The sequence below is a fragment of the Delphinapterus leucas genome, chromosome 16 (assembly GCF_059928025.1).
Source record: "Delphinapterus leucas isolate spDelLeu-1000000601 "Yukka" chromosome 16, BTC_Dleu_Yukka2, whole genome shotgun sequence".
Classification (NCBI taxonomy): Eukaryota; Metazoa; Chordata; class Mammalia; order Artiodactyla; family Monodontidae; genus Delphinapterus; species Delphinapterus leucas.
In genome coordinates, this window is record NC_143144.1 from 81,439,380 (window position 1) to 81,464,330 (window position 24,951).

The window sequence follows — 24,951 nt, forward strand, 5'->3', positions numbered from 1 at the left end:
TAATGTCAACAACAATAAAACTTAAAGAATAGACATCATTTGTCTACTTGTATGAATGAAGAGGCATGCAATACCGGAAAATTAGTATTGTAATGATGACCATTAAATTAATCTACAGATTTAATTTTTGAAACCCCCCTAAAATCCTAAAATTATTTTTTTTTATGGATGGCCAACTTAACAAAATTCTACTAGAAAAAACATAAATGAATGAGATCTTTTATTTCGTGTAATATGGTACATTAGATAGATAGCCAAAAACCCTTATGCTACAAAACAACTAAAAACCTTGGGCATAAATATAAATATATATTTTACCTGTATAGCTCAGCTTGTAGAAAAGTAAAGAAACCCTTCAGAGCTTAAGAAGAACTCAAGTGGAGAACAAATCCAGTTGCCCTAAAGGCAACTGCTGATTTACGGTCATCTGGAGCTTTGGATTTGAGGACAAATAGAGGGAAGGAGACAAAACCTGGCCCCTGAGAATGTGGGACTGGACACCACTGCATAGACGCTCAATTCATAATCACAGGCTCAGGGACAAATTCACACAACTTGCCTAATGTGAGCAACTACGAGCTGAAAAGGTAGCGTCATGTGAGCCCACCTGAGAGCATGGAAGTCTCTGAAGGAACTTGTCCTCTATCTAGGACTCAGAGAATTTCCACAGATAGAGTTCCAACGAGCATGAGTTCAGAATTACAGCAGCAATATGTATGAAACAGAAATCACAACTCATCCAAGGGAAAACCACCATATAAGCAAGACTGTAGAATCAGACCCACAGATACCCTAGATATCAGAAATACCAGCTACAGGACATAAAATAATGGTATGTTTCAAGGAATAAAAGAATTAACCAAAATTATGAAGAACAAGAGACTACAAAACTCACCAGAGTGATTTCAAAAAGAATAAAACACACTCCTAAAAATAAATTTAAAAAAATACAGCAATTGAGACTTAAAACTCTGATGAATGTAGGTATAGCTGAAAGTAGAATGAGTGAAGTAGAATACAAACCTAAAAAAGTTTACTGAACGTGTCACAGAGAGTCAAACAGAAAGTGTGAAAGACAGGCAAGGAGAAAGGAGGATGGAATGGGACAGTAGGAAATACATCTGATCAGAATTGAAAGGAGATAATAGAACAAATGAAGGAGAGGAAATAAAGAAATGGCTGGGAAATTTCCAGAACTATGAGAAAGAACCATCAGATTCATGAAACACAATTCTGAAAATAACCAAAAAGAAACCCATATCTAGGAACACCATAATGAAGCATAACACCAAACACAAGGAGACCTTAAAAACAGCTCAAAGAAAAGGTAGGCAGGTATGATGATCAGACTGGTTAGCCTTCTCTACAGCAACAGCAGATGCATAAGGCACTGGGATAATATTTTCAAAGGACTGAGGGGAAATAATTGTAAACATAGAATTGTATACCTTGCAGTCTTCCTTCAAGAACACAGTGAAATGAAGGTGTTTTTAGAATTCCCACCTTTCCCAACTCCCAAACAAACCTGGGAGAGTTCACCACCAGAAGTCCCTCCACTTGATGCATCACCAAAAGGAACATCTAAAACATGTACTTTAGAAAGACGAAAACTGCTATCAACAGTGAAGACCTAACATTCATAAAGAAATGGAGAGCACAGAAATGGAAAACATAAGGTAAATCTAAACACTGATTTTATAAAAGTAACAGCCAATTTGGAGGAATCACAAAAACAAAACAAGATAAAACCAAAACATATAATAGCAGTAATGTATCTTGAGTGATCGCAGCTAAAGAGCTCTAAGTTAATAAGTTGTTTGAGACATGACTAAAAATACTGATCACCTTTGGGCTTTGTTAAGTTCACATGTTAAGCAGTGACTGAAATGATAAAAATAAATAGTATAACTTCCAACTAGCAGAGGAAAAAATAGAAGGAGAAAAAAATTAATTGAATACAAGGCTATTAAAAAGATAGAAAGGTAGGACAAATAGAAAACCTAAATAATATGATAGAAGTAAATCCATATATATCAATAATAAAAATGAGTATAAATGGTCTAGATTTCCTAGTTAAAATAAATATATAAGATAGCTAATAAAATTTTGCAAAGACAAACAAACCAAAAAAGAAGAATGGTTGTAATCTAATCTTTTCCTGTCAGATATTAAAGCTTACTATGAAGCTATAATTTTTAAAAAGTGATATTGTAGTATATACAGAAAATATCTGGAACTGAATGAAAATGAAAAAATACATTTCAAAATTAGGAGGAAATTTATATCTTGAACTAATTATACAAAAGCATTTGACATGAGCATTTGGTCTAAGCTTCCCCCTTAAGCTAAAAAAATTAAAAAGAAGAAGAAGAGGAGGAAATTTAGGAGAGAGTAAATAGAAACATGGAAATAATAAAGCTAAAAGCAGAATCAATGTAATAGAAAATCAACAAACAGTAGAGAAAAATCAATGGAACAAAACCTAGATCTTTGCGGAAAAAAATCAAAAAAATGGATAAAGCTCTAGCTAGACTGATAAAAAGAGAAGACACAAATTACCAGTATCAGGAATAAAAGTGGGGACATCACTACACATCCCAGGATAATAAGAAAATATTATGAACAACTTTACAGCAGTAATTTCAACAACTTTGATGAAATTCCTTGAAAGAAGGTAAATTTACAAATTACCAGACTCAAGAAGTTGTAGCAACCCTGACTAGTCATATAACAATTTTAAAAAATTGAATTCATAATTAAACCTTTCCCTAAAGGAAAACTTCAAGCCAACATGACTTCACTGGTGATTTCTATAAAACACTCAAGAAATAATGTTAATCTTCCAAAATCTTTTTCAGAAAGAGAATACTTCCCAGTTTATTATATAAAGCTGGTATTTTCCTGATATCAAAACCAAAAACATTTCGAAAGGAAAATGACATGCCAACATTCCTAAAGAACATAGATGAAAAAAAAATCCCTAAAAAGATTAGCAAATAGAATCCAGCAGTATGTTTATTTTTTTAAAGTATAATGCATCATGACTAAATAGATTTTAACCTAGAAATAGTTAATTTAACATATGAAAATCCATGTAATTCCCCATACTTATAAAATGAAGGAGAAAAACTCTATTATTATCCCAATAGGTGCATTAAAAGTATTTCAGTATTCAACATCCATGCATGATAAAAAGCTTTCACCACGTTAGGAATAGAAACAAACAACAAAAGAATCTGAACATAAATTGGCAAAGGATTTGAATAGACACTTCTCCAAAGAAGATATACACATGGTCAATATGCACATAAAAAGATGTTCAACATCATTAGGGAATCATTAGGGGAATGCAAATCAAAACCACAATGAGATACCACTTTACACCCATTAGGATGGCTATTATAGAAAAAAGAAACCAGAAAATAACAAGTGTTGGCAAGCATGTGGAGAAACTGGCAGCCTTGTGAGAATGTGAAATGGTGCAACTGTTGTGGAAAACAGTATGGAGGTCCCTCAGAAAATTAAGCATTAGAATTATATATTATCCAGCAATTCTACTTCTGGGTAGATACCCAAAAGAATTAAAATCAGAAACAAACATTTTTACACCTATGTTCATAGCAGCATTATTCACAACTGCCAAAAGGTGGAAGCAATCCAAGTGTCCATCAACAGATGAATGGGATAAACACAGTGTGGCATTATCCGTATAACAGAATATTATTCAGCCTTAACAAAGACAGAAATTCTGAGACATGAGACAACATGGATAAACCCTGAGGACATTATGCTAAGTGAAATAAGCCATCATAAAAGGACAAATACCGTATTATTCTTACATATGGTGCCTAGAATAGGCAAATTCATAGAAGCAAAGTAGAATGGTGGTTACCAAGGACTGCGGAGTAGGGGGATGTGATTAATGGTTAATGGGTATGGAGTTTCATTTTTGCAAGATGAAAACATTTCTGTGGATGAATGGTTGTGATGGTTGCAAAACAAAGTGAATATACTTAATGCCACAGAACTGAGCACAGAAAGATGATTAAGGTGGCAAATGCCATGTTATGTATGTTTTATCAGAATGAAAAAAGAAAGAGAATAAATTAGGAATAGAAGGAACCTGGTAGATGAAATCTATGTATGTATGTATGTGTCTATCTATCTATCTCTGTTAGGTCCTTAGAGCTAACCAGGGAATAAGTCAAAGATGCCCACTTTCATCACTTCTATTCAACATTTTACTGTGTCTTACCTGGTGCAATAAGGCAAGAAAAAAACAAATTAAAGGAATCAAGATGGTAAAAGAATAAGTAAAACTTTGTCCATACATAGTATTATCGAGTATATAGAAAATCCTAAGGAATCTACAAACAAAAAACCACTACTACAATTAAGTGCTTTTAGCAAGGTTGTAGGATTCAAGGTCACTATACAGATATCAATTATCTATATTTCTACGTGTAACTAAAAAAAGTTGGAAATGAAATTTGTAAAAATCAGTGTCATGCATTTACAGCAGCATTCAGAATATGAAATAAATAAGGATACATTTAACAAAACATGTGAAAGATCTTTATAATGAAAACTACAAAACATTGTGGAAATTAGAGATAGATGCAGTGACATGGAAGAATTTCAAAGGCATTAGTCCGAGTGAAAGAAACCTTATACAAAGAAAGCCCAAGTTGCCTTAATATGTATAAATTCTAGAATAACAACAGAAAAAAATCAGTGATTTCCTGAGGCTGGAGGAGGGAGTAAATTGACGGAAAAGGAGTCAAATGTTTCTCTGAGGCGATAGAAATACTCTGTATATCACTGTGGTATTGGTTACATGGGCTTATATACATTAAATGCGTGCACTTTAATGTAAGTAAATTATACCTCAATATAGCTAATCAGACGCAAAAAGCAGAGTGTAGGATCAGACTGAGAAGGCCTTTTTGAAATATAAAATTAAAATTTGAAAAATGTGTAATGGTAGCTAGAGTCTCTCACCACCTGAATCGTGCAGTAATGCAATATAACAAATGCCAACATTTTACACTTAGGAGTACCTGAAAGATTCCCCATCTTTTAAATCGATAGAGAGTAAGTAACAGGATAGCTTTTGTAAGTCATATAATATTCAAGTGGCATGAAATTTTCTAGAAGAAAACAACTGCGTAAGTCAGGAAATCCTTGTATAAACACAAATTCTATATATGATTGGCATTTCCGACCAGTAAAGAAATAATGGATTACCCCATCAATAGTCCATAGACAACTGGCAAACCATTTATGTAAAACAGATCCCAACCTTACACCATCTGAGGAAATATATCCAGAGGGATTACAGATTTAAATAAAGGAGCTAGAGAGGAATGTAGGCTAGAAAAGGCCATTCTAAACCTGTCAGTGAAAAAAAAAGGAAAAGGACAAAGAAGATAATAAAAACATCTGAATGTCAAAAATTACCATAAACAGACATGATGACTAAATGCCGCGTGGTATCCTTGGATGGGATTCTGGAACAGAAAAAGGACATTAGTGGAAAAATTGGTGAAATGTGAATAAAGTCTGTAGTTTAGTTAATAATACTGTAGCAAAGTATCAATTGCTTAGTTCAGACCAGTGATTCTCAAAATGTGAGTGATTTTGCTCCCCAGGGAACGTTTGGCAATGTCTAGAGACATTTTTGTTTATAAAGGGAGAAAGGGGGAGGTGCTACTAGCATTTCATGGGCAGAGGCCTACAATACACAAGACAGCCCTCCACAACCAAGAGTCATCCAGCCCGCGATGTCGGTAGTGCCAAGGTTGAGAAACTCTGGCTTAGATAGAAGTACTGCGACGATAAGGAGAAGCTATATATACAGGATACTCAGGAACTCTCTGTACCACCTTTGTAACTCTTCTGTTAATCTAAAATTATTTCAAAATCCAAACTTTAAAAAAGTACGATAAACATTAAAATATAAATACAAAGGGGTATTTTTAACATAAATAAAAATTCAAAAGGAAAAAGACTAAAGGAAAAAGGCCAAAAAAAGAATAGAGGAAATTGAGAAAAGAAGAAGTATAGATGTATAACAAACACATGAGAAAGTTCAACTTCTCCATCAAAAAAATACAAATTAATATCTCATAAATATTATATTTTTCACTTATCAAAATCACAGGGCAGCTTTTGTCATGTCAATACCCAATGCCTGTGCATGCTTAGGGCAGCCGTTATTTAGGTACTGATAGTCTAGTTTGATACAACTGTTACAGAGTATCATTTGGAAACTTATACTAAAAAGCCTTAAAATTGTGCCTCTCCTTTGACCCAGAAATTCTAGGAATGTGGCTTAAATAAATCACATGAAATGCCCAAAAAGATTTCTCTATGAGGACATTTATCAACACATTGTTATAAAAATGCAAAAATGGAAACAATCTATTTAACAAGATTTTCAAAAAATAGCTTAGGTAAATCTTTATAACAGAAGCCTATATAGCTGTTAAATGATTAATAGGGGAATACGTAGGACATGAAAGGAACCTGACAATCTACTGTTAAGAAAAAGCAACCTCTAATGATGCTTTTACATGATCCTCTGTTTGTTAAGAAAAGGAAAGAGAAATTAAAAAATAAAATTTTGTTTCATACATGAGAGGATCCAAGCTATCTACTTGGGAAGATCCACTGAAACATTAACAGTGATGTTATCTGTGGATAGTAGGATTATGGTTGGTTTTAATTTTCCTCTTTTTGCTTATCTACATTTTAATTTTTACAATGCACGTGTTTTACTTTTTCAATAAGAGAGGGAAAAAACATTACAAAAGCAATGGAATTGAAGAAGAAACTGATTACGTTTACTCCCTATTCTAAGGAGCATTTTCATGTATGATTTTAGACCTGGAGAGAAACCACAGTGCAACCGGCAGTGCCAACAGCCAAGGTAGACCTTGGGGTGGAGAGAATCACGACAGGCTTTGCGACAACCAATCACATCATCACAAATCCTCCCCGATGTCTCCCTCAGCTCTGTCTCCCAAATGCACAACACTGTGATGTTCAGTGCGTTTTATGGACCCCGCCCCCCGCCCCCGCAAGTCTGCTGCCTGGGCTCTGATGCTCCATTCTTCACAGCTCCTTTGCTACCGTTTCTGAACTGAAGTGGGTCACTTGGTCTTGCACACACACGTGTATTTGTAAGGGCGCAAGACAGGATGCCACAGGACCTCAAAGTCATTTGTTCACTATCTACATAGGCCATCTGAACAAAATCACCTAAATATCGTCCACCTATACTCAAAAATGGATAAGCCTCTATCTTCTTAAAACACCAGAGCCATTTTTCTGCTGAATAGACACCAAAGATTCCATATCACCTCATTCAACCGCAAGCCTGGCCCTTTACTTCAGCCCCTGCCCAAGGAGGGAGCAGATTTTAAGTAAAACTCTATACTTTCTCCCTTCATTTCAGCCAACTTATAAATTTATACATGGGAAAGACAAGACAAGGCCAGAGCACCAAATATCACCATGACATTCTGCGTATTTCCAAGAGGTGGGCCCCAAAGTTGTCTCTGAATTGTCTAACAGATAATGTAGAAGGAGAAACATTAGGAGCTGCAAGGGTTAAATGCTCTGAGAGGTTAAAACTCAGAGTTGCTCAGGAGATGCACAACTCTCGAAGAGGGAGAGTGGAGATTTTCGTCCCTGTGGGGCCCATGTCGATGGTCTGTATAATACGAATGACCCCATCCTTAATGTAGGCTTACGAGACAAGACCAAAACACAATGAAAACAAGGGTAGTTCTACAGAAGACCAAAATGGTGCAGTCCTTGTATGCAAATGTTTCAACGAATTGAGAAACTGATTTTTAAAAATCTGAATTTTGGTAGCGTTTGTCTTTAACTTCTGATTCTACAGACAACCACCGCCTACTGGGCCAATTTATACACTCCTCACCTAGACTATGTGTTTGAGTGTTCCTTCGGGGCACTTGTCACAAAAATCAGAGTGGGAAAGAGCAGGCAATTGGCGGAGCAGGTTCTAACCGCAAGTGGCATGACAAAGGCTGTGTTCCCTGCAGAGAGAATACCTGTGCTGTGCTCCTGCCCTCAGGACCTCTTGGTGACTTCAACTTTGAACAGTCTGACCATTACCCCTAAGTAGCGAGAATTAGGATGCACAGTAAAGAGGACATGCTGACCTGCAGGGAAGAGCTGTCCTTGAAGAGTAGCAGAACATGCCACCCCCAAAATATGCCACTTGGCGTAAGGATTACTTTGAGCTGAAGGCAACTGAGGAAGATGACACCAGAGGAATCAACATAACAAATTTTACTAACTAGGCTTTATCTACCATTAGTTTCCTCCCATATATCTACCCTCCCACTTTGACAATCTTGGAAGGCTAAAACTGCTCTCCTTTGTCTTTTCACTTCTCCACAAAACTACTGTTCTTTGTTGAAGATGCTATATAAGCCAGAGCTCTAAACCACTGCTCTGAGTTACTCACTTTCTTCTGATTATCTCCCATGTACATATGAGGAATACATGTTAATAAACTTCTCTTTGTTTTTCTCTTGCTAATCTGTCTTTTGTTATAGGTGCCCCAGAGAGAACCTGGAAGGGTGGAGGGAAAATTATTTTCCCTTCCTTACATTCTCCAGAACAGAGCTTTTAAGCAGGGAGGCACTGACTCAGATTCCAGAATAGGGTCTAACAGAGGCAGTTTGAAAAAGCATCCTTAATGTGTCTGACGCCCTCCCCTGGTTAAGAACACCTTTTCACACTCTCTGATAACAGCCATGAACAGTGTAGGATCACTAGAATGCCCCTTCTGTGAACTGTGGTACTTCATCCACAGTAATGCCTTCATGTGGCTCCAACCTAACATGGAAAACTAGTGACTAGAAAAAATCTCCCCCCCCCAAAAAAAACCCTTCAAAATATTTTTGTAACATTGTTCATGCACCTTCTGTCTTTTACATTAAATTTGACCATCTGCAGGATAATAAAGTTCTTCCTTGACAAAACTTGATTATTCTTACTAAGTTCTTGGAGAGAAACAATATTTTGAGACTTTCTTCCCTCCATTTTAAAAAGAAGTGGGGGTGCTATAGACTTCACTTTACTTTTCACAACCTACCTCTGGACGTGGCTCCCCACCCTTTCCTGGCCAGAGAGGTTGTGGATATGACCACGGGGAGAGGTGGTTTGAAGAAGGAAAGGGAGTGAGCTTTTAAGTGACCCTGACATCAGCAAGGCTTTGTTGGGTCATCAGAATGACCTGTCCTCTGCCCAGCACCCAGGTCCTGAGCAAGTGTGCTGTGCTCCATGGCTCACTGCTGGGCATGGAGAGCTCATTGCCATTGACTCAGACTTGGATTCTGACCTCCAGGTCAGTGCAGTCTAGAAGAAGAAAAATGGCCCCCATGGCATGGCAAGTATGTCACATTGAAAGGCAATAATATTCTCGGGAGTCAAGTGCTTGAGAGATGGAACTGGGAAGATGTGCTGAGGCTATGTGTGCGCCACAGCCTGGTGAGTGACGAGAATCGCCAAGCAGGTGGTCCACAGTAACAGTGGGCTACAGGGAGGTTAGGGCACAGTGCGGCCCAGTGGTTCTCAACCAAGATGAGTTTGTCATCTCTCCCCCAACCCAGATAATGTCTGGAGAGGTCGGTGTTTGTCACAACTGGGAGGGCTATTGGCATCTCATGGGCAGAGGCTAGGGATGCTGTTAAACATCCTATGGTGCACAGAGAGCCCTCACACAGAGAATCATCTGGCTCTAAATGTCGATCCTGCCAAGACCTAGAGAGGGAAGGCAACACTGGGGTGAGGGGGCCAAGGTCAAGGTGAGAGGCAGGAACCATGAGGCAAAATGTTCCCTTTTACTAGCAACCAAAGAGATGCCATCTCAAACGACAACAGAGCGGTGTTTTTCATCCGGAAACTTGGGAACATTTACAAACTAATACCTAATCTTGGCCAAGCACATACAGAAAGGCCCTTCACCTAGATTTCTCCTGAAGTCTAATTTGGCATGTGTGTCGAGAACCTTAAAAAGGCTGATGCTCTCTGATTTAGATACATTCCATTTCAAGGGTTTTTGTTTTTTCAAAAGGAAATAATCCAGTATACAGAAAAGCCTCACATGCCCCGTGTTCACATTGATATGATTCCAAAAAGCGAGAAACAAATAACTACTTTAAGGACCAACAATGAAGAAATAGTTAAACTACGATACATCCGTAAAACACACCCTTTCATAGTCAATAAAAGTTATCTTTGTAAAGTACTGTTAATATCAGGAAAAACTTATGATATAGCACTAAGTGGCAGAGACCCAGAGGGAAATTACATGTGCAGCAGGATCTCAGCTACTTGTAAGAAAAAAATAGACATGCATAGAAAGGGAATGGAAGAAAATATACCAAAATATAAACCGTGATTATTTAAAGGGACTGAACTTTTTATTTTGCTTTTTGTCGTTCTCGGTTGCCTATAATGTATTAATTTTATAGTCAGGAAAATAAATCTACTTGGGCATCAAAATTTCACGAAGATAATAAAGGCTTGAGTGAGGATAGAGGCTGTAGACATGGGAAAGAAGGGATGGGCGTGAGAGACTTTCCACCTTGCCAGTGATTTGATGTGGCAGCAAGGGAGAGGAAGGAAGCGTTCAAAGATGACTCCAACTTGTGAGCCTGGGATCCAGGAGGTAAGGGAACCGTTACTAAGAGCAGGAGAAAATCTGAGCAGAAAAGTGACAACAGTGGCCTGGGAGGTACCATTGGAAGGCCGCGGAACACAGCCAGATGCATGAGCCTGGGGTCTGCCCCACCCCCCACCCAACTAGCTCTGTATGCCTGGAAGACGAACGTAAATAACGTACATTTCCTATGGACTTTTAGGGAGGAGTAAATGAATTAAAACCCATGGAGTACATGGAACAGCGCAAGACACACAGTAAAACGTTAGAAACAAGAGCGGGGCCTTGGTGGTTGCAGTACTGAGTTGAAACACAGTTGCTCCTGCCAGACCTCTAAATGCCAGCATTCCCAGACCCTTGTTGCTTCCTGTCCTTCTCATTTCCTAGGTGTTCTCAAATACTTCCGTGGCATTAAAACACCAACTCTAGGAATAACATTCCCCAAACCATAACTCTATCCTAGAGCTTTGTTTGGGGCTCCAGATTCATGGGTCCAACTCCCAGCTTGCCACCTGCACCTGCCTGTCCCATTGACACTTCAAACATAACCTGTCTTCATGGCACCTGGGATCTTCTCCACCCCTCCTCACATCTTCCCCACCTGGATATAAACCTTCTCCCCTGTTATTCACAATATATGAAGAACTCTTAAAATTCAACAGTAAGAAAATAAACAACTCAAATAAAAAATAGACCAAAGCCCTTTACAGATATCCCACCAAAGAAGATATACAGATGGCAAATAAGCAAATGAAAAGATGCTTCTCACCATATGTCATCAGGGAAATGCAAGTTAAAACAACAAGATACACTATGTAACTATTAGAATAGCCAAAATCCAGAACACGGACACTACCAAATGCTGACAAGGATGTGGAGCAACAGGAACTCTCATTCATTGCTGGTGGGAATGCAAAATGGTGCAGCCGCTCTGGAAGACAGTTTGTCAGGTTCTTACTAAACCAAACGTACTCTTACCTTATGATCCAGCAATCACATTCCTTGGTATTTACCCAAAGGAGCTGAAAACTTATGTCCACACAAAAAACTGCACATGGATGTTTATAGCAGCTTTATTGATACTTGCCAAAACTTGGAAGCAATCAAGACATCCTTGTTTAGGTCAATGGATTAATACAATGTGGTACATCCAGACAATGGAATATTATTCAGTGCTTGAAATGAGCTGTCACACAATGGAAAGACATGCAAGAAATTTAAATTTAAATGCATGTTAGTAAGTGAAATTTAAATTTAAATGCATATTAGTAAGTGAAAAAAGCGTTTGAAAAGTCTACATATTGTATGATTCCAAGTATATGACATTCTGGAAAAGGTGAAATTATGGAGTCAGTAAAAGGATCAGTGGTTGCCAGAGTTTGGGTGGGGAGGGATGAACAGAGGGAGCACAGAGGATTTTTAGGCAGTGAGAGGCTCTATATGATACTATAATTGTGGATACGTGTCATTATACATTTTCCTAAACCCACAGAAGGTACAACACCAAGAGTGAACCCTAATGAAAACTATGGACTTTGGGTGATAACGATGTGTCACTGTAGGTTCATCAGTTGTGACAAATACGCCACTCTGGTGGGGATGTTGATAGTAGGAGAGGCTGTAAATGTGTGCAGGTGGGGTATATGGGGAACCTCTATACCTTCCCCTCAACTTTGTTGCGAACCTTAAACTGCTCTAAAAACATGAAGTCTTTTTTAGAAGCCCCCAAATCTCCCAGTGCCCAAGCTGGAAAGTCAGATGTCAACCTTGCCATCCCTCCACTTCCCCCATGACCTCGTTGACACTCAAGACTTGTGAATTCCACCATCGGGCTCTTTTTTCCTCCTCAAGCCTCCAATATGGTTCTCATCTACTCCATGGCAATAATCTCCCCCCATTCCATCCCTCACCTTCCGACGAGTAAGAGTGATCTTCTTAAAGCATACACTATATCATAGCATCTCACTGCTGTTAGGAGAAAACTGTAAATCCTTATTCTGGTCTCAAAGCCCCAACCCAAACCACGTCCCGAGCTCATCTCTTCAGCTTCGAGCTTCAGCCTCATGGCACTACTTGCTATGTTGCAGCCACACTGGCCTTCTCAGCTCCTCCAAAATGCCAAGCTCATCTCTGCCTCAAAACCTTGACACATGCTGGTCCCTGTACTGCTATGCTTTGAGAATCACATACACACGCTACATATAAACTAGACAACCAGCAAGGACCAGCTGTATAGCACAGGGAACTCTACTCAATATTTTGTAATAACCCGTACAGGAAAAGAATCTGAAAAAGCATGAATATATGTATTAATATAACTGAATCACTTTGCTGTACGCCTGAAACACAACATTGTAAATCAACTATACTCCAATGAAAATTTTAAAAATGAAAGTTCTTCCCTCAGAAATATTTTCTTGACAAACTCCCTCTTCTAAATGAAGCCTCCCTTGTTAAGCTCTCTCATGGTCGTCTCCTACCCTTACAGCACTGAGCACAATCTATAATGACATACGTATTTAGGGGTCTCAGTTGGATGTCCGTGTCCCCACCAGACTGTAACCTGCATGGTGGGGAGACCACACCTGGGTTTCGTTTCAGCTCCGTGGAACCAAAGGCTCACCCAGGGTCTGGTAACCATGGCTGCCACAATAAATGTCACGTGAGTGAGGGAAGGCTCTCTAGATGGGACTCTGGTCTGGCACAATCAGGAGATGCCAGGGTTGGACACATGCCCCAACCACTTATTGAGGATGCTGGATGACGCAGAAAGGCCTGATCTTTCTGCTGACGTGAAAAGAGGCAGGAGAGCCACGTGCCAAGGGTGAACCTTAGTGAGCACCTGCATCTGGGGAGGGGGAAGAAAGAATCAGAGGAAGCCAGGAAGGGACTGGTGAGAAAAGGCAGAGGAGAGCCCAGAGTAAACAGTGTGATGGGGGTTGAGGGGGAGAGAGCTTTGCCCCTAGACTCTGAGCATCTCTCCTACCTGAAAATTGGACCTGTCTAAACAGCCATTGTGACAGAAAACCAGAGGCAGGAAAGTGAATACATTAATGGACTAGGAGAGGAGAGTTCAAGGGAGAATCTGGTTTACATCTCTCGTTCCACAGAGGAAGAAGTGGAGACCATGGGGAGAGAGATCTGCCCAAAGTCACCCGGAGCTCGCCCTTGAGCAGGGCTGGCACACCTGTTCTGTAAAGGCTCAGGTAGTAAATACTGCAGGCTTTGTGGGTCACACGGTCTCTCTCCCAACTCCTCAACTCGCTGCGCAGCGCAAAAGCAGCCACAGAACAGCGTGCGGATGAACGAGCACGGCTGTGTCCCAATGAAGCTGGATTTACAAGAACAGGCGGTAAATCCCTGGGCTGAGGTTTGCTCATCCCTGCTCCAGCTGTTGCGGCATGCCAGGGGTCCCATTTCACTGTCCATCTGTCAGCTGATTCTAACACCCCCTAGCTTCTCTTGCTATTAATGATAAAACAAAACACACACACTCATTCTGCCCAATTCTCTTCTTAACAAACTCCCAATAAGAAGGCACCATCCTGAGATCGTTCGCCTCGTCCTCAAAACCACCCCCACAGCAGAAGAGCACGCAGTCCTGGTGTGAGTGCTGGCCAGGCACTGGCAGGGGGTGGAAACGTCCCCCTCTGGTTGGGAATCACTGAGAGGCGAGTGGCCTCAGGAACCTGCAGAGGGTTAGATATACCCTGCGGGCACTTATGGTCACCATGGGCACTGCCAACCCATATGATCATTGGCAACCAGGCGGGCTTTACCCTCCAATCTGACCGCTTCTCAGCACCACTGCCAGCCTGTTCCAAGTCACTGCTCCTGCGCCATTGCTCAGTACACATTTGTTGAGTGAATGATTAAACGTCAAGGGTAGGACCAGTCAGGAAGTGTGAGAGCCTTCCCAGAGGAACCAACACTCCAAGAAAGAGAGAAGGGGGCTTTCCAAGGCCAAGGGAACAGCAGCGCGAAGGAGGAGAGGGCAGAGAGAAACGGGCGCCTTTGCGGAGTGGGGCAGTGAAGAATGCACGAGCCAGAGGGATCCAAAGAGCTTAGATGTGTGGAGTGCCTGTTAAAACACAAACAAACAAACCCGAAAATCACCCGGGGTGGGAGAGCAGAATTCTCTGCACACAGGCGCTAAGGTCCACACCCCACTACCCCAGGTTCAGCCTTGCAAGATCCTTGACTTGTTTTAGAGATCTATGAGGCCACAGAGTGGAGACGGTAGATTAAACGGCAGAAGAGCCAGCTGTGATGCACGCAGATCCCCCTTGGGAATAAAGGATGTAGCCGCCCACCCACCCTGCCCCCAGTTGCTTGAAGTCCTGCAGGAAGACGATCCTCAGAAGTCCAGCCCAACTCTGGCAACCGGAAGGCTCACCCTTTAGATCCCCTTCCTAGGGCTATAAAGGCCCGGCCTCCTCACTCCCAATCAGAATAACTCTGAAGGGCCACCCTAAATTCAGAGCCCTCTAAGACCTTCATTATGACGGCATCACACAACGCTCATGTTCTCTGCCCTACCTACTTCCCTTCCCATCCACAAGTGCCACCCCCACTGCATAATAAATGCCCATTCATCTGTACAACAAATGCCCATTCATCTCCATCTCAGAGCTGGATTTCCAGAGACTCCAACGTGGAACATAGGCAAACAGGCTAAACTTTGCCTTGGAGGATAGACAACAGGAGCAGGTGAATTGCAACCCACTGCCTGTTTTGTAAATAAAGTTTTATTGGAATAGAGCCATGTTCATTTATTTATGCATTGTCTTTGGCTGCTTTCCTTCTACAATGGCAGAGCTGAGTAGTTGCTACAGAGGCCACACGGCCTGCAAAGCCTAACTTAATTGCTACCTGGCCCTTTCCAAAAACAAAACAAGTTTGCCAACCCCAGTTCTTAATCATTAAAGAAAAAGCACAGCTGTAAAACAAGGGTTCCGCCTCAAATGTCTTCTGGCATCTCTAGCAAGAAGTCTTCACGGGCTTGGGGAACTGAGTGTAGCGCACGCTTCTCTGGTAGGCTTCGCATGTATGCGTGCAGTGTCATGTAGGCTTCCCTTGAGTGGTGTGCGTGCTTTCTTCATGAAGTAAACCTCACTCACTACTAATGTGTTAGGTTATCGCGTCAGGACACTAGTAAACACGGTATTCCTTCCGTGAACTGGCAGGGATTTCTTCCTCTCCAGTCATTCCCGTCTTTGGCCACTGGTGATACCAAACTCCACTGGGGTCTTCCCAGACCAATGCCACCAGAGCAATTCTAAGACAGAGGGTCCACATAGAACATTGGTGTCTGGGGCAGATGTGGGCAAACAGTGCATTCAGCAGTGTCTTCTCCAAAAGCATCTAACAAAATCAGGTGGTTTTGCTCTATCTACTTGGTTGTCTTAGGAACAGGGGAAAGCTTCAGATCTTGGCCACAAATGGGAAATGAAACTGGCAGTAAGTAACGTATCGGAGTCAATACTGGTTTAGCAGGACTTCCCTGGTGATGCAGTGGTTAAGAATCTGCCTGCCAATGCAGGGGACACTGGTTCGAGCCCTGGTCCAGGAAGATCCCACGTGCCACGGAGCAACTAAGCCCACGCGCCACAACTACTGAGCCTGCGGTCTAGAGTCCGCAATCCACAACTACTGCGACCGTGTGCCTCAACTATTGAAGCCCGCATGCCCAGAGCCCGTGCTCCGCAACAAAGAGAAGCCACCGCTCACCGCAACTAGAGTAAGTCTGTGCAGCAACGAAGACCCAACGCAGCCAAAAATAAATAAATAAATTTATTTTAAAAAAAATACTGGTTTAGGCAGGGAGCACCCAGTGAGGAGAGAAACGTTCAGATCAACACTGTACATCCCACAGAACACCAGGAGAACAGATTTCAGGCTGGGAGGGATTTCTGAGCCAATACGTTTTAACTCTCAAATGGCATGGCTTGTTACATTTAGTTAGAAATTAACTGTGTAGCTTACTCTCCTAATAGATTTCACCCACGGTAAGTGGGCACCAAATGCTGGTATTATTTATATGCCCGTGAGCAGTCTCTGAACATCACCTTTGACGGTGACAGTGGAGATGGGGCCCCCCACTGAGAGAGTCCCCACCATCCTACCTGCTCTACTTCGGGCTGTCACTGAGGGTGGCACAGTGCGAGCCAAACACACACGACTGTTCTCAGCTCTGGTACTTCATGGCCAGGTGGGCTTGGCAAGTTATTTAATCTTCAAGCCCCATTTGTCTTGTCTGCAAAATAGGAATAATGGCGTTCTCTTTACAGAATGATTTGAATGATTCAAAGTAATAAATACAGTGGAAGTAGCCCAGGGCTTGGCATCTAGGATTTCCACAGTAAATGTTGTGGGTATTGGCAGGATGATCATGGTGGTGGTGATGGTGGTGATGGTGATGGTGATGGTGACATTCTTCCTTACAACAGATGCAGCGATTCGTACAATGTCCATCCAGCAGGTGCTAGCAGGATGCTTCTAACAGTGGAGATGTAAGTAACAAACTTACAAGGACCAAGGAAAGGAACAAAGAGGGAACCAATTCACAAGCCCTCAGCCTCTGAAAAGAGAACAGGTACCCCTGGGTCTGTTAAAAATGTTACTTCCCAGCAGACACGGCCAGTCTGCACTGCACAAAGCATTTGATGGCATCCCATTTTCCCTAATCTTAGCAATCTTTCTGGGTGCGTGTCCTGGAGGCTCATTCAACAATACGATTTATAGGACTGTCTGTCTGAGGACCCAATGACTAGAGCTAAAATTGCTTTCCCTCCATTTGTAGAATCTCCCAGGCTGCACCTACCTTGCAGCTGAATGTAAGTTGGCTAGCAAGGATACCGCTCATTCTGCATTTTGGAATCTTTCAGATACAAAGAATCAGATTCAGGAACTATAAAGTGTGATGACCACTAACAGCACATGTAGCCACAGGAGGCTGTCAAGAATGTCTCAGACAAGATTCCAGTTTCAGATGAGAAAATACAAACAGTTCACTGGAGTTTTAATGAGCATCGCCACTGTCGGAAAGCACTCGCATTAAGGTTTAAAAGCTTTGTCAAGACTGAAGGTCAGAGAGCTCGCCCTCGAAGCTTTGTGTAGATTATACTAGGACAGACTGTGGTAGTTAGAATCTGTGAGTTGTGCTTATAAATTTCAGGCAAGAATTCTACAGCACGGACAAGAAGTGCTTTCTTATCACCCGGGAAGAAATGCATTCCATTGCAAATTAGTTCCTAAGTGAGAGAGCACAACCGTACAGGGATGTGTGTGTGCATGCGTGCGTGCGTGTGTGTGAGTGTGCATTTGTACACATGGACATGTGTGTCCTAAACAGTGAGCCCAAGGTTGTATAGCTTTGAACTTCATGACTGAGGGACCCAGAGTTACCTGGAACCTCTTTTCCTTATAGATTTCATCTCAGAAAAATAGAGCAGAAATATTTTCAAGCTTAAGGGGAACTTAAGCTTGAAAAATTGAACACCAAATCCAACCCCTTCTCTAGTTACCCAGATGAGGAAACAGAATCAGAGTTAGTGTGGCATGTCCACGTTCCACGTGCTGGAAAATAATAGATCAGCAACTCTAAGAAAGGTGACCTGGCCGCCATAAATATCTCCTTCCTCAAATGGTAGAATGAGGTCATGTGCTTTAGAGCCATTCAAATGCTCCACAGGTGAATCTTTGGGATTAGACCTATTCTGGGGGAAGTCGGCCCATGGGAAGTAAAAATTAACTTGCACTCTTTGCCTAAGAAAATCAATTATAGGAGTAGTCATCTCACAAAGTCACAATCAAAAATCTTGTCTGCGCCAAAGCCAAAAATAAGACGTAGGGATTTTCTCTGCTCATACGCTCCCCTCCTCTGAGATGAATGTTTGAGATCTGGCGCTGGTGATTTTTAAGGCTCCTTTGGTGAAAGTGCTATAAATCCAAGTTACCATTTCATAGCACAAAGACTAGGGTATGCTTCAGTGGGGGAGCCTACAACAATGTAGGTCGTATATTTCCAGACTCTTCCTCAACGAGGAAGAAGAAATGGCTGGCTTGAGAAATGTCTTTAAAGCCCAGAGTGAAGCCCAGCTTTGCAACACTGACGGCTGCTTATGTTTCCCCTCTTGCAATAAGTCTGCCAGACTCAGACGCATTCAACACCCTAAGCAGTCTGAAAGCCACGTCAAATTGCCTTAAAAATCTGAGCATTCAATATACATACACTTGTTAAAATTAATTGCATCATTTAACATTTCTATGCACATTACAGCTTTAAAATGTTTTACAGTCATTTTTATTAATTAATAAAGCTTTTAATGGACAAAAATTGCACTGTAAAATTATTATGCATATGCCACATTTTCAATTTTACCACTATTATATTTGAATATTTCCTCCAAGTGGAAAGTCACTAATTCGTAAACCAGAATCTCTTGCGGAAGTGTACACGGGGAAGGAGAGAAGTCTGGCCTCTGGCTAAGGCCTGTTCCCCCCTCTACCCCCGATCTCCCAAGAAAGGTAAAGGGTGCCCAGGACAGCTGACCTTGGGAATTCTGCCTGGCCCTGGTGGAAAGGTGTCAAATCCCAGCCGAGTTGCCCCAGAAAACACAACTAAAGAATCAGAAAACTACCGCTTCTGCTGTTTGGTGTGGAGAGTCCCAGGTTTGCCTCTTTTTGAAAATGTCCCATAATTCCTAGACACACTCTCACACACAAACACTCCATTATGGAGCTTTGTGGTCTAGGTTTCTAAGGCCAACCCATCAGCATCAGCTACCCGACTGAAAAGTTAAAAGTGCAGAACTCTGGAGACTTCCAGATGTGCAGATGTTCAGACCAGAGGGACAAAACATCTGGGAGTGGACGGCCCCTGGCTCTTCTCATCCTGTTTTGGAATGACAAGGGCCTAAATGAACTTCACTTGGGGTAGAGTCCCCTACTCATTATATATGGTCTGGAGCTACTGATGGAAACAAAAGTTTGAGGGAAGGCCTTTCATGATCTACAAAAGCATCATCTAGGAAAATCTATCCAAACCAGACATCAACATGGAGCTATCAGCGGTCAACTCTGAGTGGAGTAGATGAAGCAGTTACTGAGAACTGCTTCTTGGAATAAGTTACGTAGAAGAAACTCACTCACTACGCACATTGGCAATCACACCAATTACCTGAAGTGGGGAGGGGTCTGCACTTGGTGGAGGGAGGATGGGAGTGTCACTCACCTGCCGTGTAGCTCCAGCCCGGGATGTGAATGGACAGTTGCTTGGCATGACCATGACCACCGGTGTGACAATGAGCTGCGTGGTCCTCCTTCCCTTTTCTCACAGTGACCTGGTTACTTCCCGCAGCTGTATTTTCCAGTGGAGGAGAGCCTCTCCAAGGACACATGCCGGTTCCCGCGGTCCCCAAATGTACCCGCCCCAACGATGGGTTTTCCTTCAAGAAACTTTCTTGCAAACCTAGGTTCCAGCGAGGGCCTAGGAGGTTTTGGTTTCCCTCCGTGAGCTCCAGCTTCAAGGCGCTGCTTATTGGCTCTCCGTTAGCTGTGCCAGCTGCCCCATCTGGTGTCAGTCTGTGTGAACTGCAATTTAGGTTGAGGGACAGAACGGATCTGTGCATCTTAGGGCCAGCAAGTCGAGGTGGCTCAATGGGGACAGACAGGGACCTGTCCAGATAGTAGACGGAATTTGGACACGGCTGAGACACTCTGAGATGGATACAGGAGCTGAACACCAGCGGGCTCTTTCCCTCCTGTGACCGTGGGGTGCTTGGAGAAAAATGGTCCTCCCTGCCGTCCACATTGGTGATCCAGTACTCGTGTCCCTCACACAGCCGTGCGTGGCCTTCAGGGACCTTCAGCCCCATCACAGAGCTGTTTCTGGAGAATTCTGTACAGGTGAAAGGTCCATGGTGCCGACTTGGATCGGCACCACCAGCCAGAGCAGAGGGGTCCCCAAGCAGAGCATCCTGGGCCCTGCACTTGATGCAGAGCGGGTCCCCGACAGCCTCCCACACCAGGGTGCTGGCAGGGGGCCCCACGCGCCTGGCCGTGATGGTGATGGAAGCAAATCCCTTCTGGGAGCCACCGCACGGCTTCTCCTCTTTGCGCGGCGGCTCTGTCGCAGGTCCTCGCTCCCCCGCCGGCGTCTGAATTCCTAGTCTACCGGGAAGGAACTCGAAGGCCCTGTTAATAGTGACTCCGCTGCGATTAGCCAGCGATAGCTTCATGGGATACGCACACGGCACAGGCAAGTCGGGCCCATTTTCTTTTGATTTATTCTCATCAATCAGCTGTGAAATGACTATGGATGAAATCATTTTTGTGTTCTGAGATGCCAGAGTCCCCTGCAAATGGAAAAAGACGGCAATTATTCAAGCAGTTCATTGTAATGCAGGCAGGGAACTCGTTCAAGGGCCAGGAAGATGCTGGAGATCTTTGTTCCTAACACTCAAGTGTTTCTCATCTCGGGCCTTTCAACACGCACCTGACACCCAACACCTCTGAGCATCTGAAGGGCAGGAAACCCAGATCTGTTTGTGAAATGATTAAACATTCTGGGAAAATTCCTCTGACTGGGGAATTAGTTTTTCTCTGCTGGGCGTCTGTTCTTAGTTTATTCAACGGTGTTTGTGTCCATGGGGACCGCCAAATTTCGATAATCACCTTCACCAGGCCCAGGAGCACCTGAATACAGGTTCACAGCCTCACAGAGGAGGGAAGACAGGATTCTGGAGGAGGGCTGGGATTTGGGGGCACAGGTACATGGGAGATGAGTCCATGCTCCTCCATGCAAACAGTAACTGTGATTCCAAGGAGCCCCGCCCGACCCTCAGTCCCCAACTCCCCAGCACAACCTTCCACCTTTGCTGGTCTAGACTGGAATTCAGTCACTCACTCAGGCTTGGCATCACAGGGGTCAAAGTCCAGAACTCAAAACAATGGAAATCAAATGCCCAAGCTTGACAACTGCCCAGACTAACACACTGATGACAATCTCATGACAGAATGGGATGGGGGTGGGGATTTGGAACAAGACAGATGCGATTTTCCTGCATTTCAATGCTCAGTTGCATAAGCAGGAGTTTTTGTCCAGTATAAAGATCAAGGTGTTACGTTCTTCCTAATCAATCAGCAGATCCTATGGCCTGACAGTAAATCACTAGTGTGTCCAAAACGATGTGCTATGATTTTTAATAAAGCATCTAACCAGGTTGAGACCAGGAGGAAGACTGCCCTCATTTTGTTTTCATTACGTGTGTGCACGAAGCACCGCAGAAAGCGACACGGGAGCCTGAGTGCATCCAGCACTAGTGAATGCAGGATCCTGAGCCTCTATGTTGACATTCATTAATCTACGTGCTTAAAATGAACCCTTGCGTGAACCGCACAGCACCCAAAAAAAGCCTGGGAACTGCTCACCGCACGCTGCCTGCAGAATCTTCACCTCAGGAGCCTGAAGGCGTAACTGGTGCTTAGCACTTAAGCAGCAGTTCTCAAAGGCCAAGGTACCTGAGAAGCACCTGAGATGTTACACTTGCAGGCTCCTCAGGCTCCAGAGACTTTGATTCTGTAGGTCTGTGGGTAGGGTCCAGGCATCTGCGTTTTAACCAACATCCCTGGGACCCTGATATAGGTGATCCAGGGAACACACTTTGAGAAACGCTGACAGAGTCGTGGGACTGCTGGTCTTTTCAAAAAGGGGGAGGGCCTGCGTTTGATGAGACTGAACGATGAAATTATCGTTTCCTAAGATGGGATAAGAAAGCACAGTGGCCTTGTCTTTAGAGCAGGATGAATATTCATTTGCTCAACTAGGGGAATGCTCTCCTCCAGCTGGGCTTCTGATGGGAAGACCCTCACTCATGTGACGTTAGCCCACCAGTCCTTACTCACTGCGTCCTTACTATTATTCAGTGGTCCTTACTATTAGACACGGGAAGAGGGACAGCTTGTCCTTCCTGTTTTTTCCTTTGTTTTCTTGCTTTTCTGGCATTCTTCATCACCTGACACGTTGTTATATTTGAAAGATACACGGTAACATTGTACATCAACTATACTCCAATATAAAAATTAAAAATAAATAATAAAGATACGTGGTAAGTGGCAAATTCAAAAGATGACGAGAGACAGGTGAAGAAGAAGAAATGGATAGGAGCATCATTTTGAAAATCATTTTTTAAAAAGTCAAAACACCATGGCTGGGGCTTCCCTGGTGGCGCAGTGGTTGGGAGTCCGCCTGCCAATGCAGGGGACGCGGGTTCATGCCCCGGTCCGGGAGGATACCGCGTGCCGCGGAGCGGCTGGGCCCGTGAGCCATGGCCGCTGGGCCTGCGCGTCCAGAGCCTGTGCTCCAAAGCGGGAGGGGCCGCAGCGGTGAGTGGCCCGCGTACAGCATAAAAAAAAAAAAAGAAAAAAAAAAACCCCACCATGGCTACCTTTTTCCAGATGACCAATGTAAGCCGGGCTCTGCTTGAAACCTCCTCTTTCAAGATAGGGCCTCCTCTTCAGCGGTTCTCAGCCCAGGTTACACACACGAGCCACCCCGGAGCTTGTAAAAAACCCCAACGTGCAGGCCTCATCTCCAACAATTACATTAGAATCCTTGAGGGTGGGGCCCCAGGCATCGGGGCTTTTTAAAGCTTCCAGTTGATTGCATAGGCCAGCAATGCTGAGAGCCACCTGGATGCCGGAGGCACCTCCCTCTCCCCTCCCCCTCTGTCTCTCTCCCCACCCTCCACCTAGCACGTTCCATGGCTGTTGTTTACCCACAAGAAAACTGAAGTTCACCTGGTACCAACCCCAGGCTGTTTGACTTGAACACTATCGCTCCCGTTTTAGTTAAATTTCGTTCTGATAATAGCTGTTCCCGCGCAATCTGCAAAGTGCATAGTCACACCCAGAAGGAACTCCTTTGACACTGGTCTTTGAAAACAAATACCCATCTTGGAAACTGGGCAGCATTGGTCTTAGAGAGCATTGTTTCCCAAAGTTTGGGCCAGTGATCACCTGCATAGAAAACACCTAGGATTTAAATCAGCATTTTATGCAGATTTCTAAACCCTTCCCTCTGAAGACCTAAGGTGAATCAGGATCTCAGGGCATAAGGCCCAGAAGCTGTATTTTTAAGGATCTGCCAGGTGATTCTTCTGCACAGATAAGACAGAAAGGATGCTGGGCCAGAACTTGGACCTCCTGAGGTCTCTCCTGAGCCTGGGGCTCCCAGACTGGCCACAGGACCTTGGAGGCGGCTTTGGATTCCACAGCTATACAGCAAGGAGCAAACAGTAATTCTTGTGGGGACGCCAGGCTTCCTCGTACTCTGGTCTCCAACATTAAGAGGGTACCCCACCCTTTAGGCTCAAGATCCCATGAGAGCCTTGGCCTTGATATAAACAATGAGTGTCAGAAACAAGGAGTGTGTGTCTGGGAACGAGTTAAGGCCATCTCAGCCTGGAACAAGGGCAGACAGGGCGCTGACTCTGGCTACATCAACCTTACTGCACACCTGAGCTGAGTCGGGGAGCCACGACCCGGAGCCTGGGGCCACCCACACTGGACAGACGCCCTCGGGGCTGTGCTGGGGCTGTGGGCATTACAGCAGGAGGTCCTAGAGGCCCAGAAGGACGGGCAGAGAATCAACCCCCATTTCATTACCTCGGGGCTGGCAAGTGCTACTGTGACTTTGATCCCATCCAACGCAAACAGATAAGGGAAGAGACATAATGAATGATGTGAATCTGAACTTATTTCTGAAGCTCCGTCATTGCTCAGGACGTCAGGGTGACACCGTTCCTGGGGGATCAATGCTGAAGGAAGCCCAGTTCCAAAGAAATATCTGTTTGCCTTCTCTACCTCATACGGAAGTTGTGGAAATCAAAACCAATGATGGGTGTGAAAGTACCTCTCAGGATATGAACATGTTATGTAACTCCAGGGTATGACCTGTCCTGTGAGTCAGCAGAAATCAGTGGGTATCTGATATAATCAAACCTATGGAGGAATGAAGGGGTATTTATATCAAAATTATACATATTTCACAGGAGTTTATAATGAATGCATTTGAGTTTATTTGAGTTGCATAACCCACTACATACCCAATACAGTGAAATTTTGTGAACGTGAATGTAGAATGAAAATATTTTAGATGCAAATTCTGTTATTCATAACATAGAGTCATGGTCAAACCATTTATTTATTCACTCATCAGACAAATATTTATTGAGCACCTACTATGT

The 24,951-nt window shown here is 43.2% G+C and overlaps 1 protein-coding gene across 2 annotated transcripts in view; it reads right to left on the minus strand.

Moving 5' to 3' along the window:
* Positions 1–24,951, minus strand: part of C16H10orf90 (chromosome 16 C10orf90 homolog) — a 230,286-nt gene that overhangs the window by 51,629 nt on the left and 153,706 nt on the right. For both annotated transcript variants that reach the window (XM_089898351.1, XM_089898352.1), the window contains exon 4: positions 19,938–21,060. In XM_089898351.1, coding sequence (XP_089754477.1) covers positions 19,938–21,060 — 1,123 coding nt within the window. The remainder of the gene's footprint in view (positions 1–19,937; positions 21,061–24,951) is intronic.